General features: G+C 37.5%; 1 protein-coding gene across 1 annotated transcript; it reads right to left on the bottom strand.

Annotated features, from left to right (window-relative positions):
* Positions 1-237: 237 nt before the first annotated feature.
* Positions 238-17,545, bottom strand: LOC108282928 (olfactory receptor 5A1-like). The gene is made up of 3 exons (XM_037728026.1): positions 17,465-17,545; positions 16,747-16,956; positions 238-1,433 (listed from the first exon to the last, which is right to left on the bottom strand). The coding sequence occupies exons 1-3, from the start codon at positions 17,543-17,545 to the stop codon at positions 471-473; spliced, it is 1,254 nt and encodes a 417-aa protein (XP_037583954.1). The 3' UTR covers positions 238-470.
* Between the last annotated feature and the right edge of the window lie 228 nt (positions 17,546-17,773).

Raw genomic sequence — 17,773 nt, 5'->3', positions numbered from 1 at the left:
GAGTGTGCAGGGTGAGAGGAACAAGAGGAACAGAAAAAATAACTGTTGGGTACTAGGCTTAGTATCTGTACAACAAACCTGGGTGACACGACTTTACCTATATAACAAATCTGCACATGTATCCCTGAACCTAAAATAAAAGTTCAAGAAAATCAACAATGAAAACACAGTATGGCATCCTAGGTTCTTGCCATTTTTCCACATATAATATTTACCAGTACCTCTCTTCTCTTAATCTACCTGGGTTCTAATCATGAAAACTGACTTTTTAAACTGTATTCAATGTCAGTGACACTGTCTCAAACAGATCACTTGGTGGTGGCTGACCACAATGGCACCAGACATCCAGGAAGTAAAGGTTATACTTCTTCTCTCTACCTAGCTATTCTTGTGACCTACAGAGTCATTTACATATTCTTGCTTCTATCTTCCTTATAACAATAGCAATATCTACCCAAATATTGTTCTTACTAATGTAAATGTGTTGCCCCATTTATCACCCTCTTGAGGGCCACTTTGATTTCCTTGTTCCTCAAACTATAGATCAGAGGGTTTAACATGGGGATAAGGGTAACATAGAATACTGAGAGCACCTTATCCTGCTTCATGGAGTGGCTAGAGCTTGGATGCATGTACACAGAAAGGGCTGTGCTGTAGAAGAGAGTCACAGCTACTAGGTGGGAGGCACAGGTATTGAAGGCCTTGGCACTACCTTTAGTTGATGACATTTTCAGTATCGAAGCTACAATAAAACCGTAGGACACAAGGATAACAAGCAAAGAGCCCAACCCAACAAAAATAGCTACCAGAAAAACAGCCATTTGGCTGATAAAGGGATTAGAACAAGACAAGGAAATAATCTGAGGTATGTTACAGAAGAAATGTTGGATGATGTTTGGCCCACAGTAGTAGAGATTAAAGCAAGGCACTGTTTGAACTAAGCTACTAACAAATCCACTCCCATAGGCTCCAGCCACCATCTTCCAACAGATAGCAGGGACCATGATGGCTGAGTACTGCAGAGGACTGCCGATGGCCACATATCTGTCACAGGCCATGACAGCCAAGAGGCAGCACTCAGCCAGACACATCCAGGACCCAACAAAATACTGAGTGGCACAGGCAAAGAAGGAAATTGTCTTCTCATCTTTTAAGAAGTCTGAAAGCATCCTTGGGCTGATGGTAGAAGAATAGCAGATGTCTATAAATGACAGGAAACTGAGAAAAAAGTACATGGGTATGTGCAGGTGAGAGTCCATCCTGATGAGGATGATAAGGCCCAGGTTCCACATCAGGGTCACAAGGTAGATTGCCAGGAAGACTAGAAAGAGGATGAGCTGAAGCTTTTTGTCATCTGAGAGTCCTAGGAGAACAAACATGGTCACAGAGGTGTGGTTTCCACTTACGTTCATGGATCTGCTTTGTGTCAACTGCTGAGAAAATGGAATGAGAAGAAAATGGGTTTATTCCACCCCCAAAAAAAAAGAAACACTATTTTTTTCAGTCATGAATCTGGCTAAATATAAAAACTTGAATCATCAATGTTGAGTTAATTTGTGTCTTTCATATATACAATCATGAAAATTTACTAAAAAATTTTTTGTTAGCTATTATGCTGAAGATAGTAAATAAGCATCATTAGTATGATACCACCTAAAAGGTCTTAGTTTAATGTGTTCCCATTTTATAACACATGAGACTTTGAAGATATGCTAAATTAAGAAAATTCTGTCATTTTTCTCTACAGTTGACTCTTGAACAACAGGAATTTAAACTATGCAGCTCTACTTATACACGAATTTCTTTTCAATAAGTACAGTGGAAAGTTTTTTAGAGACCCATAACAATTTGAAAAAAACTCGCAGATAAACTGCATAACCTAGAAATACCAAAAATATTAAGAAAAAATGTACATCACAACTTCATAAAATATATACAGACATTAGGCTATTTTATCATTTATTATCATAAAATATACAAAGATCTATTATAAAAAGTTAATTTTTTTAAAAAAATTATGATGAACAGACCATTTATTGGCTCACAGTTCTGGAGGATGTGAATTCCAAGATCAATGGACAAACATCTGGCAAAGGCCTTCTTGCTGTGTCATATCATGACAGAAGAGCAAAGGGAGTGCAAGAGAGAGAGTAAAAGAGGGCCAAGTTCCCCCTTTTATAATGAACTATCTCCCTTGATAATGGCATTAATCCATTCTCTCCACCTTCATGGCCTAATCACATTTCACTGGGCCTCATCTCCTAACACTGTTGTAAAAGTTAAAATTTATCCAAAGTTACATACAGACACTTAAACACTCATGGTACCATTCACAAATGAAGAAATATAAGCAAACATAAAGATGCAGTATTAAATCATAACCATATAATTAACTGTAGTACATACTTTACTGCTATAATAATTTTGAAACTATCTCCTGTTGCTATTGCAGTGAGCTCAAGTGTTGAGAGTACCTGCTTAAAGTGCTTTGTGAGGATAGTCATCCTCATGTGGGAAATTCATCTCTCCAAAAAATGCATAGAGCAGTAAAAAGTTCTCTTTCATGGCTCTCACATATTTTTCACTGTGCTTAGTACAGTATCATAAACCTTGAATAACACCATGGGACACATACAAAGTGCTACTAGTGACAGTGGAAGTGCTCCCAAGAAGCAGAAAAAATTGTCATGATATGACAAGAAAAAGTTGAATTGTTTGATATATATCACAGATTGAGGTCTGTAACTACAGTTGCCTGCCATTTTAAGATAAATGAAACCAGCACAAGGACCATTGTGAACAAAAGAAAAGGAAATTCATGAAGCTGTTACTGCAGCTACTCTAGCAGGTACAAAACTCTTATACTTTTTGTGAAATACCTTTTTATCTCATACTGAAAATGCAACTTTTATGTGGATGCGGGATTGCTATATGAAAGTCATACCTATAGACTCTAATATGATTCCAGAAAGAGTGAAGTCACTATATGCCAGCTTAAAGCAAAAGGAAGATGAAAGCTGGAGAATTTAATGCTGGAGAATTCTAAAGCTGGAGAATTTAATGCTAGTAAAGGATGGTTGGATGATTTTCCAAAGAGGTTTGGCTTTACAATATCAAGATAACAGGAGAAGCAACTTCTGCTGATCAAGAGAAGCAGAGGAATTCCCAGACACGATTAAGAAAATAAAAATCATTAAATAGAAAATTTATCTGCCTGAAGAGGTTTTTAATGAAGGCAAATGTACTCTATTCTTGGGGAAAAAATGCCACAGTAGACATTTATTAATAAAGCAGAGAAGCAACATCAGGATAGCCTAACTTGTTTTGTGCAAATGTAGCTGAGTTCACGATTTATTAATAAAGAATTTTTATTAGTAAAGAAGAGAAGCAACATCAGGATAGACTAACTTGCTTTGTACAAATGCAGTTGAGTTTATGATCGGGACTGCCCTTATCTATAAAGCTTGCAAAGAAAAGATAAACACCAGCTGCCCAAACACCAGCTGCCCGTCTTTCAGTTGTACAATAATGAGGTGTAGATAATGAGAATGCTTTTTCTGGATTAGTTCCAGAATGGATTCTTTGTGAAGTCAGGAAGTACTTTGCCAGTAAGGGACTTCCTTTTTAAAAAAATATTTTGATATTGGACAATGCGCCTGACAACCCAGAACCCCATGAGTTCAACACCAAAGGCCAAAGTGGTCTACTTGCCATCAGAAACAATGTCTCTAATTTAGCCTCTAGATCGGGGGTTACAATGACCCATAAGTCTCATTACACACGGTAAATTGTCAAGACTTTGGAAAAGAATCCCAACAGAGAGGACATTAAGAAAGTCTGCAAGAATTACACCATTGACGATGCCATTGTTGTTACAGAAAAAGCTGTGAAAGCCATCAAGCCCCAAACAATACATTCCTGCTTGTGAAAACGTTCTCCAGCCATTGTGCTTGACTTCACAGGATTATGACAGAGCAAACCAAGAAAATCATGAAAGATTGTGAGCATCTAATAATGGTGAGGGGGGTATCAAGACATGGATCTCAGAGAAATTCAAAAGCTAGTGAACACCACATCAGAGGAAGTAACAGAAGACAGCTTGAGGGAGAGGAGTGTTTTCAGACAAGTGCCAGATAATGAAGAGGAAGACATAGAAGAAGCGGTGCCAGAAGACATATTGATGTTAGACAATTGGGGAGAAGGATTCCAATTACTCAAGACTGCTTTTGACTTCTTTTATGACATGGACACTTCTATGATACAAGTATTGAAACTAAAGCAAACGGTGTAAGGTTTGACAACATATAGAAACATTTTTAGAGAAATTAAAAGGCAAAAAAAGTCAGGCAGAAATTATGTTGTATTTTCATAAAGTTACACTGAGTGTGCCTGCCAATCCTGCCTCCCCCTCTATTTCCTCCACCTCTTCTCCTTCTGCCACCCCTGAGACAGCAAGACCAATCCATCCTCAGCCTACATAAGCCAGTTTTTCTAAAAACCCCTCTGCAGTCTGAAGACAATGGGGATTAAGGTCATTATGATGACCTATTTCCACTTAATGAATAGTAAATACTTTCTTTTTCTTATGATTTTCTTAAGAACATTTTCCTCTAGCTTACTTTGTTGTAAAAATACAGTATAAAATACATGTAACATTTTAAAATGTGTTGAGTATTTAAATTATTGGTAAGGCTTCCAGTCAACAGTAGACTATTATAATACAAGTTTTGTGGGAATCAAAAGTCATATGTAAATTTTTTACTGCACAGGGAGTCAGTGCCCCTACCGTTGGATTCTTCAAAGGTGAACTGTATGGTGAAATAGGATGACTCTGCTCAAGCATGACTCCAGTATTCACTCAATGCTTCAAGAAGAACTTGGATCATCCTGGCCCTCATATGTAGAATGAAGTGCTCTTTAAAATCTCCTTGAGGACTAACATCCAATCAATCTATAATAAGGGAGTATCGACAATTCTGTAACTGCTTTTAGGCTCTCATAAAGCCTGGAAAGATATAACAAAAACGTAGCAAGATGGTAGGAAGTCACACGCTAAGAAGCAGCTTGGAAATGGGTATTACGTAACCAATTTAATAACTCTGGGAAGGCTCCTGAGAAGTTAGATAACACAAGGTTGAAAGATTTGTTATATTCATTATATTCCCTTCCTAGCAGTTGCATTTCTTTCTCAAATCTGAAATATTTATAAGTTAAATTTTTTATGACAGTAATTCTTTATCTTATTTGGGTCAGTGATGCTTTTAAAAATCTTTTGGACACTCTGGACCCACTACCCAGTAAACTGCAACCACTTACAACCTTTGCATACAGTTTAAGTGAATTCTCAATCATCTTCAAGCCTATCCACGGTAGCCAAGTTAAGGACTTCTCCTATAAGGCAGAGTGACTCAAACTCATAAAAGGCTTAAGATGCTTAGGCAATTACATATTACGAATTGAGGTAGAATTTTGAGGAGTCCTTTCTCATTTTCACTTTGGAGCCAGTTCAGGGAAAGCAAAATACTAAGTCTTCAGCCAAATGGTAACAAGCCAATCAAATATTTTTGCCTCAGGCACTATATGCTCTCTTCAAGATTCTATAGCTGTCATTCTTTTTAGATCATTAGAACATCCCCCAACCAAAACACATGTTTATTCAAATACCCTTACATTAAAAAGGAAGTCATGGGGGGCCTTGAAGGCAGAAAATAGCTGTCAAATATAGCCTGGGAGTTGTGTCCAAGGGTAGAAGTAGAAATCTCAAACATTTCCATTGCTGTGATATTAATGGAATAAACCATGTATGATCTACAAGTATTTGTCAACATTAGCCATCCAAAATATCTTCCTTCTCCCTAACCATTTCCCAGTCTCCCAGTTCCAAAAAGAAAAAGATCTCCATAGAAACACCAGGCTATTTGTAGAGAAGCACACTCAAAGTGGTTCTTTTCCCAAAATCAGATCAGTCTGATTTCAGATCAGTCGTGGCTTCCTGTTGCACTGCACTGAAAAAAAAATTTCGAGAAATAAGGTCTTTAATTGTAAAAGAACATTAAGATAATTGTCATGAATATGAAAGAGGAGATTTGTAGCAGATAGACAATGCATTTAGCATCCCAGACTTAGGAGTAGCTCTGTCCACAGTAAGACTGAATAGAGAAAGAATCTTGTGGGAAAAGAACAGAAAGTTGTATTTGTTACCATTTTCATCATCATCATCATCATCATCATCGACAGTCAGAAGGACAAAGATTTATTGAGTAGCTACATACATACTGACCTGCCCCTTATAATTATAATTATATATGCAGTTTTCTCTAATTTATGCTCATTCAATATAGGAAACTTAAATCTGATATACTATTTACTAAACACAATATTTGCATTCTGAAAATTGCCTCTATATTTCTATCATATGTCTCTGGGACCTCAGTTTGTTGGATCTTTTTGCTCTATTCTCCACATCAATAAAACTTTCATTATTTATATTTCTCTACTGTGTTCTGTCTTCTTTTTACAGATGTTTCTTTCCATAAATTAATTTTATCATTAATTATGTTAATTGGTTGTTTGACATAGTCACTGGATTTTAAGTTTTAATCATAATATTTTGTTTTGTTTTCTAGAACTTCCATTTTGATTTTTCCCAAATAGTCTATTTCTTATTCTTTAATCATACTTTTAGTAGCATTCTTTAATTAAACATATTAAACATAATTATTAAATTATTACCAAATAACTTAAATACCTAGTTTGATGTTATTGCTGTCTCTCATTCAGGACATGAGCTATTTGCTTGAGTGTTTAGTGAATTTTAGTCAGAAGTTCGTGTTACTTTGAATTTATCTGCAGGAAGCATTGAGGTTTAAGTATAATATGTGTCTCTCCAGAAATAATTTCTATTACTTCTGTCAGTACCTTGGGGATGATACTAACCCAGAATCCATGTAAGCAATAATTTTGACTTGGGGTTTTCTCAGGGCCACAATAGTCATAAGATTTAGGCTACATAGCTAAATATGTAGAAATCATCAGGGGAATCTTCTCTTCCTCCCAAACTAAGGCTGAGAGAATTATGCATATCATTGTTTTATTATGTGGGGTCAGATTTTTCTATTGTGCCCCCAGAGAATGTTACCCTTTGGGAACCCCTGTTTCAGTGTCATAAGGGTTTTCTATTATCCAACCTCCTTCACTGTCTTTTTCTCCTACCTTTATACAGACCTATTAAACTCAGCCTTAGGGTTTACTGGATCCCTCCTGGGAAAATGCTGGCTGCAGCCTACCATATCTTAGGTTTGTGCTTTCTTATCATCTTTATACTTTCAGGAATTTATTTTCTTCCTCGCTGGCTGAACCATGAAAAAAAATGTGTTTTAGAGTTTATCTAGCATTCTTAGTAGTTTCTGTGAATTTGTAACCCACCGTATTCCCAGAAGCATGTCTACAAACAATATTTTTATGAAAGTCCTGGTAACTTCAACTTATCACTGGCCACTTTTTCTCACTTCCTTGGCAAGCAGTCAGCATTATCACTTTTTTTCTAAAAACCGCAAGCTGTTTGATTTTCTTATGTTTTTGTTTCCAATATGGCTAAATTTTCCTTAAAATCAAGGCACAGTAGATAGCTAACATTATTGAGGGCATACACTATCCCAGGTGCTATTATAAATCCTTCTATGCTTTGTCTCATTTTAATTTGTCCAACAGCACCATGAGATCTGTGCTCCTATCATTTTCATTTTGTAAATAAGGACACTGTGACAGGTCCAAAACGGAAATATAGCCACAAATCAGACAAACCAGAACTGAGATTCAACTCCAAGCACTCTAGCTCCAGAGCACCTTAAAAGACTGTGATCCACTGCCTCACTAAAACGTTAGTGTACTGATTGATTAAATGCAAGAATTGATACATTAATCTTATTTCTAACCACCATAAAGTGCAAAGCACTATACTTTGGAGGAGGCAAAAGATCCTATAAGGAGCCTAGAGCCCAGCAAGATGAGAATTGTGTCCACAGAGGCATACTGCAAGCAAGAGATGATTTATGGCATGAAAAAGATAGAGATAAAATTCTGCAGGTAATCACCTGTTGGATATAGGCAGGAAGTTAAGGGACTAGATAAATCTCCTGCATATTCTTTGTGAGAATTTCTCATGGTCTCTACAATGGCCGAGCCTATTTCAGAGAAGTTATCGTACAAATGGACAGGGCAATGACAATGTAATTGCACATGCTATCAATAACACAATCACTATATCACTTCACTTAGATATCCTTTCAGGAAATGAACTGAAAAGTGGTAATGCTGACTGCTTGCCAAGGAAGTGAGATAAACTGGAAAATAATATATCTTCTTTCAGGAAGAAAAACTAATGAGGTATTAAAATGTTTTGGAAAATTTACTAGTATGAATGAGGAACAGGGAAGTATTGGGTTTCAGATGGTGACTACTGCAAAGCATGTGTCTACAGTTACCTGAGAGATGAAATTATCACCTCTACAAAGATTTGCCGCATTGTTTTTCTCAGCCACCTTAGATTTTACTGCTTCTAATTAAACCTTATTTCTAGTTGCCTCTTATTTATCAAGGACTCATAAGCTTTCTTCTTTTGTTTTGGATGAAGTCTATTTTAGATAAAATTTATCTCTGCTCTCCTTCTTTATTTTTTTCTCATATCACTCCTCACATAATTTATTCCTCCTCCCCATGCTTACCTCCATTTAGAATTGCTTAGCAAATTGAAAGAAAAAATAGAAAGATAACATTAAAGAGTACCTTCTTTGACATGCTGCTTTTCTTTGAGACATTTCATCAACATCTATTTCTAACATTTACTTAATTGACTTTGAAAAAGTTCAACATGTCTGCTGCCTGGAAAATAAAATCTGAAGATCTTTGTCTCTACCAGAAACAATGTGGACAGGATTGGCCTCAGAAGACTAAGTATTACATTTATTCTTGACTAACGTTCTCCAGAGTCTCCAAACTAATGACAAAGTTTCTCCAGAACCTTCCATCTTCATCAGAGCCATGTTGAATCCACTCCATTTAGTAATAATACCTTCCTTAGTCTTCTACAGTCTGCTCAAATTTAACTTTTGAAATGGAATGAATCAGGTAGTATAGGCCTTTCAAAAATAGTCATAACTCTTTTTGTGGGCCTATGTTCTCTCATTTTTAGTACCAATCAAATGAGTCAAAGGTTTTATAGCCTCTCCCTTATCCCCCTACTTTGTACTAAAGTGTATTGACACAGCCTACATATTTAAATCATTCTTCTATAGATTTATTTCTCAGACTAAAAGAGATGCCATGAAAGAGGACTTCTGGTGAAACTTCAAGGACTTAATGAGACTTCAAGGACTTTGACAACAAGCTATTTGTACATCTAAAATTCTACCTGGATCCTATCCCTTGACAGTCCTTAGGGAAGAGTCTCTATGTGACTCACCTAAGAGTTCTAAGAAAGATTTCCTCTCTTGTGATCCATCTTCTTTTACTTTGTGGTGTAGCCAGATATTCAGAAACTGCCAACAGATGTTTTGATTTCCAGCTTCTGAGAGTATCACATTCCATCAGTACTCTGAGACGAGCACATAGTCTATTGCTAGCAATGTTTCATTCACTCATCATCCTTCAAAAATGATCCAGCTGTGGAAGAAGCCCTTAAATGCTTATGAGGTTTCTTCAACATATCTAAGAGAGGATCTGAGAGCACAATTCATTAACAAAGATGGAGCAATTTAAAAAGGTGGAAGCTGTAAACAACCTCCCTCCTGGGGGATAGAAGGGAGTCCAACTCTGTTAATTGGTTCCTTGCTTAGACTCCAAGATCTCCCTTGAGGGTGTTAATTTTTTTAGACATTTTAACATCAAGCATCCCCCCTTTCACCTTGAAAGAATCATGAGGCTGATTTACAGGTCATTTCCAAACTTGTCATCCATAAAATAACTATGTCACCCTAGCATAAGAACAATCATCAGAGACCTCTGTCTGGGAAAAACACCAGGAAGTTGCAAGCAAACTCTGTTATTCTGAGTCAGAGTCTCTGCAGCAGATGGGTTCTCAATTCTTTACTTTCTTATTCTGGACCAATTTTTTAATTTTTACATTGGACTCCATGGATGGAGCATATTCGAAAAGGCCTTACAGTGATTTGGAGTAGGGAAGAAGAAACATAAACAGGTTCATTTTTCTCCCTCATAGCTCCAAAGCTTGGTTCAACTTCCCACACAGAGATGTCCAATCTTTTGGCTTCCCTGAGCCACACTGAAAGAAGAATTGTCTTGGGCCACACATAAACTACACTAACAATATCTGAGGAGCTAAAAATAATTCTAAAAAAAAACTCATAATGTTTTAAGAAAGTTTATGAACTTGAGTTGGGCCACATTCAAAGCCATCCTGGGCTGCATGCAGCCCATGGGCCATTGGTTTGACAAGCTTAGAAGGAATAAAAGAGTAGGAGAGGAAGAAGGGGAGGGAAGAATGATTATAACAACAAGGGCAGAGATGAGGAGTGTTAAATCAAGTTTAGCCTAAAGCTGCCTCCTTGCATATTTTAAGTTTGGTCTAAAGGGTTTTCTGTACATCATGAACCATAACAAGTGGAAGTGTAAATAGACTGTAGCCTCCACCTCTGCTAATCACAGAGTCTTGGCCAATCAAATATAGCCAGCTTTTCTAACCATGTTCAAATAAAGCAAATGCTGAACTGTAACTAATCTAGCTGTTTCTGTACCTCACTTCTATTTTCTGTATGTCACTTTCCTTTTTCTGTCCATAAATATTTTTCCGCCATGAGGCTGTGCTGAAGTCTCTGAGCCTACTCTGGCTCAAGAGGCTGCCCAATTTGTACTCAATTAAACTCCTTCTAATTTAATGTGGCTAAAGTTTTCTTTTATTAGATGGTTTCAGAAGTGGGATCTGAAGTAGAGCTTCTAACTATCCCCGGAAGCACTGAGTGACTAAGCGAGTCACCTCCCAGACCCAAATCTCTCAGAGCAGCTGGATATTGTGAAAAGTTCTCTCTGGGATTCCAAAGCTCCACAGATTTGTGTTTTAAGCTCTCTAAGTTTCTTTGAGAAAATTTCTGATTCAAACTGGGTTTGGAAGTTGCGACAGAAACTAGACTTAGTCCAGGATAGGATTGGCTCTGAAAATTATGTGGCTTGGATCCAGTCAGAGGCCTCTTACAACTGACTGGATCAGAAAGAAACTGGTAGCAAATGGCAGCATTACAATGGGTGTAAAATTTGGCTTTTGGAAATTTGAAGTCAAATAAAAAACTTAGGCAAGTAACTAAAAACAAAAAAATTAAATCTGCCTTACACTCTATGCTGATGCCTATAGGTGACAGGATTAGGCATGTGCAGGATCATGGGACATGGAGAAACTTTTTCTTTCTAAAGAAGGAAAATTAAAAGCTGATGGGAGTGCTGGAAAAGATCACTTCATAACCTACAAGTGGCCGCCTGAACTGTTGATTCAGTATTGCAACAATGGGTGGGTCTTTCTCTGGCTTCTCTGAGCTCTTCATCTTCCCCACCCTGCTGTGGGCAATGCTTTTCTCCCTCTCTCTCTCAGTCTCACTCTGTGAAAACTGATTGTAGGAATGGTAAAAATCACTACCTGTTACAAATTTTAATTAACAAGAAAAAATTTTTTGTGAGGCTAGTCTTTAGCTGCAGCAAATCTGGTGTACTTTGTGCTATGACTTTGTTTCTGGGTGAATTTGTCTTTCTGCATTGTTCTGTCATAAAGAGGGATACCATAGGATGGAAAGTGGGTCTAGGACTCCATAAGCTCACTGTTCAAGACAGCCCAGCAAACTGGTCAGTAACAAACTTTACTGCGGCATCTCCCTGAAACAAACAAAAAGTGAATGAGGTCTCCATCTTGTTTTAAGTCCTTGAGATCTTGAGCTTATAACCACATGGTGGAACTTTCTCTTTATTTCTACCATCTAGGAAATAGGAATTTGGGGGTTTACGTCATAGTTGGCTCTAAAAATTACATTGAGCAGTTAAAAGACTTGGCAAGCTCAAAATTGGCTGCTCTAGACTCCTTCCAGAAGAGCAATGGAAAGTACCCACGGCTTTAGCTTGGCAGCTTCTCTAGACTCCTTCTAGAAGAGCAATGAAAAGTACTCAAGGCTGTAGCTTAGCAGCTAAGGCTTTGCCATTTTACAGTGGCAGCCCAAGTTCAATCCTGGCTTAGGGAAAGAGTTCTTTCTGGTTTGACATCTGTGTGACATTTACCATTTGTTGATTCTCTTCATCTCCATGAAAAACTTCTGGTATCCCTTCTTAAATTTTACTTTTTCTGAGCGCCTTTGGAGAGCCTAGGTCTTGTAGAAACTGCTAACTACTTCTTTGAAAATACCTCATACATTCATGGTTAAGTCATAACCTTTGTTGAGGCTTGTTGGTTTCACCTGTGAGGTTACTTTTGGTAAAGTTTAGGAGCCAGAAATATTAGCCATTTGGCCTGGCTAAAGTAAGGTAACAAGAAATGTGTAAAAGGACTTTTATTTTTAAGAGTGCTATGGTTATCAGCCATTAAAAACGATGAGTTTGTGTCCTTTGTAGGGACATGGATGAACCTGGAAGCCATCATTCTCAGCAAACTGACAGAAGAGCAGAAGATCAAACACCACATGTTCTCACTCATAGGCGGGTGTTGAACAATGAGAACACATGGACACAGGGAGGGGAGCACTACACACTGGGGTCAATTGGGGGGAAATAGGGGAGGGACGGTGGGGGGTGGGGAGCTGGGGAGAGACAGCAAAGGGAGAGATGCCAGATGTAGGTGATGGGGAGGAAGGCAGCAAATCACACTGCCACATGTGTACCTATGCAACAATCTTGCCTGTTCTTCACATGTACCCCAAAACCTAAAATGCAATAAAATAAATAAATGGGGGGAAAAAAAGAGTGCTATGGTTAAAAGCCAGCTTAATTAAAGGTGGATATCCAAGCTATACACATACTTAAAAGGGCTTTATGATTGTTTTCTCTTTTTGAACCTTGTTTTTCTGGAAAAAGGGTTTTTTTCTTCTCAGTTGACTGAAATTCCCACATTTTTCCTTCTTGCTTTTCTTGATGCCCACATGAGAGAACTTAAGATAATTTCTCACAGCTTCATTCTGGGACAAAAACCTGTGTTTTCCTCATGGAACACTGGGAATTGAAAGCAGATAGGTGTCTCTCAAAATCTAAGACTCTGTTTGGTTTTACATTATGTTATCTGACATTTTTTTTTACTTTTGGGGGTGTCAGGCATTACTTTGCATTATGAGAGAACTTTGATGTGTAGGAAATTTACTTTTAGTGATGTCTAATGGCAGTTATGGGGGAGATACTCAACTCTTTGCATGTTTGGATTAGAGGATCATGCTCTTGATCACCTAGAAGATATAGAAATATCCACATACCCCACTGAGAGATAAGCCTCCCATTGGAGATGGGCTGATTCCCTCTTTTTTGGGGGGATCCAGGAACTGGTATAAAAATGAGACCCTTAATTATGGGAACCTGTTTTTTGCCTTCTAGCTGTGCCTCCTTATTAGCCCTAGAAATTACATGTTTTCCTAGCCATGTTCCTCCAAGGACTCCACCCTGAAGCCAGCAATCCAACTAAGAAACTTAAAGACTGGCAAATAAAAAATATTACAACTACAAGATCCTCTTCTATCTTTCTGTGTATTTGTATGTGTTGTATGTGTAATGTTTACACAAAAGTGTTCAAATTAATTGGCTTAAAGAAAAATAAGCACTTAAATATTTTGTCAGAAAAATTAAAACTAATACTTTTTAGTTCATGTGACTTTAGTAATCTTTAGGAAATAAAGACAGTTTTAGACTATTGGTAAAATAAAAATGTCTTCAAACTTTAGACATTTGATCTAAAGTTGATAAGGTATTGGGCGTGCTAAATGCTTTAAGGTCATAAACTGCTTCTCTGACTTTTGGAAATTGTTTAAAGTACCTACCTTGGAGCCATTAGATTATAGATAAGGCCTGGGAACATGTGGAATTAGCTATGACCCCTGGCTATGCAAAGAAGGTTATAAACAAAAGATATTTTATGTAAGAAAGAATTTTGTATGGTAAATTATTGTCCTAAAGAAAAATGACTGGTTGTTTAAAAAGAGGAATGTTTAGGACAAGTCAGAAAGTCCAACCATGTTATAGATGGTCTATGTAAGTCATGAACGTATTCATGAAAGGGAATTTATTCAAGAAATATTGTACAATTTAAAGCTTATTAGGCCTCCTAAATGTTTCATAAAATGCCACTATGACTCTTAACTGTACAACTTTCCTGCTTTACGTCTAAGTAAGGCCTGGGTATGTGTGGTGTTAGCCATGCCCCCTAGCTATGCTGGAAAGTCAAACTTTATCTGCACTTCTGACTGGTGTCCCAGGCTCCACACCTGCTACATAATTAAAATTACTTACTAACAAGGTTTTTCACCAAAAGTAAAAGTTTCTAAGAGTTAACAGTGTAACATACATTTGAGATTACTGAACAAACAATTCTACACACAAAGGATATAAGGAAAGTAAATGTACTTTTGACAAAAGATTGTAAAAAGGCATGGGAAATCCATATTTCCTGCCTAAGTTTAGAGAGTAAAGGATTGTGTTAAGTGATATAGGAAAAACCTAAAGGTTTGAACAAGTTGTGGAAAGTTTTCAAAAAATTAACTGTAAAAGAGATTCTGTGTGTGAACATATTGGCTAAAGTTAAAGGGGTATTATTCAGTTTTCTTTTTTCTATTTTTTTTTTTGTAAATTGAACATTGAAATTAAAGCACAACTGGATTTTCTTAGAGGACTGATCTGCTTTCTAGCCAATTTGTAAAAGATCATAAAGTGTTTATTGGAATCTTACTTTATGGTGAAACTAATTAAGATTAAATAGATTTGTCTATAAAGTTTTATTAAAAATTGAGGTTGACATTAATAGTACACTAATGAAAGGGTGAAATTTGGTTTTCTCTCTTTAACAAAATTTTCATGTAATATTAAAGGATAATGAAAGATTTTTGTTTGCCTTTTGAGTAAACTACAGGAAAAAGAAAATATAAGAAAGATCATTTTGAAAGCTAAGTCTTCCTTCTATCAATGAGTAAACGTTTTTGCCTTTTTAAAATTTTTCAGTTACAATTTGGTAACTCAAAAATGAATGACTTATGGTGATCTGGAATTTTATTTCACAATATCAAGCATTGGAAACCTTTAACGTATTTTATAGATATTCCAAAATCAAATTTCTGCTTCAAAATTAAGTTTTTTTAACCTGTAACTTTGGAATATTACAAAGGGCCCCTGAAGCACCCAAAAGAAAGGTGAACAGAATTATTTAACATATTAAGTTACATGGGAAGCATCGTCAAAATAAAAAATAATGTTTAACTTCCTTTGGGTTATATTTTAGTGAATGATATTAATATATGTTCCAAAATTGGATGGTATTTCTATAATTCCAATATGTCTGAATATATGCTATGAATCATAATTATGGTTATTATGTACAAGTTATTGAAGACCACAGAAATAACCTAATTTCTTTGTCAATTGTGTCTTTAACTATGACTATGCAAATTCATTTCCATAGTTAATTGCTTAATGCTGATGCAGTTTCTGAAAATGTCACAAGTGTGCAACATCCTAGAATATGGTGTCTTTCAGAAGGTTAATGAAAGGATGGAAAGAATCCTGAAAAACACTATTGAGTACAGGTTTCTAGCTGCTAACCCCAGTAGAACAAAAATTAACTGAATACCAAGAAAATACTTTGCCAGATTTTCATGCTAAATCAGCCAATACTGAAATTGTTTAAATATGCAATTTAAAAAATTCCATGATCTATGTCAAATTACCTATGATAACCCATCAGTTATCAGTGCTATGCACCTAAATTGGAGAAACAACTTGTATTCAAGAGGAAATAAATTCAATGATAAGCATGGATGTATGGAGAACCAGGATACTCACCTTGTTCTTCCTGAGTCCTTAAAACTTTTGTTATTAAAAGTTCTGCATTCCATGACTCATCCTGAAAAAGATAAAATGATCCAAATTAAATACATATTGGTGTGGTGACTTCTAAATTGCTAAAATAGTTTATGATCAATATTTGGTTTATCAATCCCATATTCCTGGGCAAATAATCAAAGATTTAGGTACATATGGCCACCTGATGGACCATTTAAACATGTGTAGAGAGATTTCATTCAATTGTCATTTTCAATGCATGTTTTCTGATTGTATATAAAATGTTGCATTAAATATTGCATTTAGTATTGTATTTAAACATTAAATACTGTATATAAACATGCATTGCATTAAATATTGTATCGAGGTATATTTTCCCATGCAAGAGGTCTGATGTTATAACAGTAGATTATTACCTCTCACCAGGTTTAAAAAAAAAAGGCTTTTATGGTTCACTGTCTGAGGACAATCAACTCCTTCACAATCTAGAATGTGAAGATTGGATCTTCCAAAAACATAAGAAAAATATTGCCTTTCCAGAAGATGGCCAAAAGGAAGCTTCTCCAGAGCTAACACCGAGTGAGACAGAACCAGAGCGATATCCATGTCTCCAAGTGAAGCACTGATTTGTTTTAAAGGGACTGGTTAAACAGTGGGATTAACCCCCAAAATAGATAGTGAAACTAGCCCAGAGGCATCCAGCTGAGGCAAGGTGGGGCATTGCCTCACCTTGTCCCATCTGGAAAGTGCATCAGGCACTGAGGATTCTGGGGGCACCACCTCCTTGGTTCTCTGAATCAGATATAGCAATTCACTCTGAGACTTCAGCAGCACACAAACCAGGAAAATGCTGCCTTGCTGAGAGCCAGCCAGAGTTACAGACCCAGGCAAGAGCCCAGGTTGGCAGCTCCGGCCAGACCATTGCCTTGTTAGTGCAGACTAGGACAGAGATTTGGACTAATACCGAGAAAACTGGTGGAAAGGAACTGCCTGTCCCAAAGAAGGGAGAGTTGAAAGCGGGGAGGGGGGATATGACAAGACAGGCCCCCTTTCCCACAAGATCCGGCAACCAGATCCCTCTCCCAGGAGAGTTTTGCAGTTAACACATCCTCCACCTGGGAAGAGCAGGCTTGGCAAAGGGAAAGAGCCCACCATTGGGAAGGCAGGGCTAACCCCACCAGTATGGAAACCAGGTGAAGAATAAACAGCAGCCTGGCTGAGACCAAGGCAGCCCAGCAGTTCCTCCACAGGCAGACAACAGACAGACTGTCTCAAGTGGCACACTGACTCCTGTGTTTAAAAAAAAAGCCTCGGGATTGATCCAAGATGGCCATTTAGGAAAAGCTAAGGATTGCAGCTCCCAGTGAAAGCACAGAGGGTGAGTGGATGCCACATTTTTATTGCCCACAGACTAGGAAATTCCCGGGCAGAGGTGCTCCATGGTCGCCTGCGCAGCTGTTTTAGCCAGCGCGGCTGTGTCCACCGGCGGGGCTGCTTTGCCCCACATGGCTGCTTTGTCAGCGCCCATGCGCAGTGGTTCTTCTTACAAAATACACTGGTCTGGGTGCCCTTTTGGCTGGTGATTGGAGCCACGGGAAGTTGCCCATTCATCTGTTTAAAAAGGGGACTGAACAGGGAACCAGGACAGTAGATTCCAGGGCAAAAATAGCACCCCGAATCTCAGCGTCTCTGTTTAAGCCAGTGCAGTGAGTTGCCACACGGGAAAACACACAGATCCCAGTGCCTCTTCAACAGG

The sequence above is a fragment of the Cebus imitator genome, unplaced genomic scaffold (genome assembly GCF_001604975.1).
Source record: "Cebus imitator isolate Cc_AM_T3 unplaced genomic scaffold, Cebus_imitator-1.0 Scaffold253, whole genome shotgun sequence".
Lineage (NCBI taxonomy): Eukaryota > Metazoa > Chordata > Mammalia > Primates > Cebidae > Cebus > Cebus imitator.
The sequence above is the reverse complement of the archived record's forward strand: the minus strand, read 5'-3'. Positions and strand labels throughout refer to the sequence as shown.

What these genes read in the sequence shown, in the direction of transcription:
- LOC108282928 (XM_037728026.1), bottom strand. Translation starts at nt 17,545, where the DNA reads ATGGGCGCTGACAAAGCAGCCATGTGGGGCAAAGCAGCCCCGCCGGTG. An exon ending in TGGCTAAAACAGCTGCGCAG is followed by an intron (nt 16,957 to 17,464) that starts GCGACCATGGAG and finishes TCTCTGTCCTAG; the next exon opens with TCTGCACTAACAAGGCAATG. An exon ending in CACTTTCCAGATGGGACAAG is followed by an intron (nt 1,434 to 16,746) that starts GTGAGGCAATGC and finishes CCATTTTCTCAG; the next exon opens with CAGTTGACACAAAGCAGATC.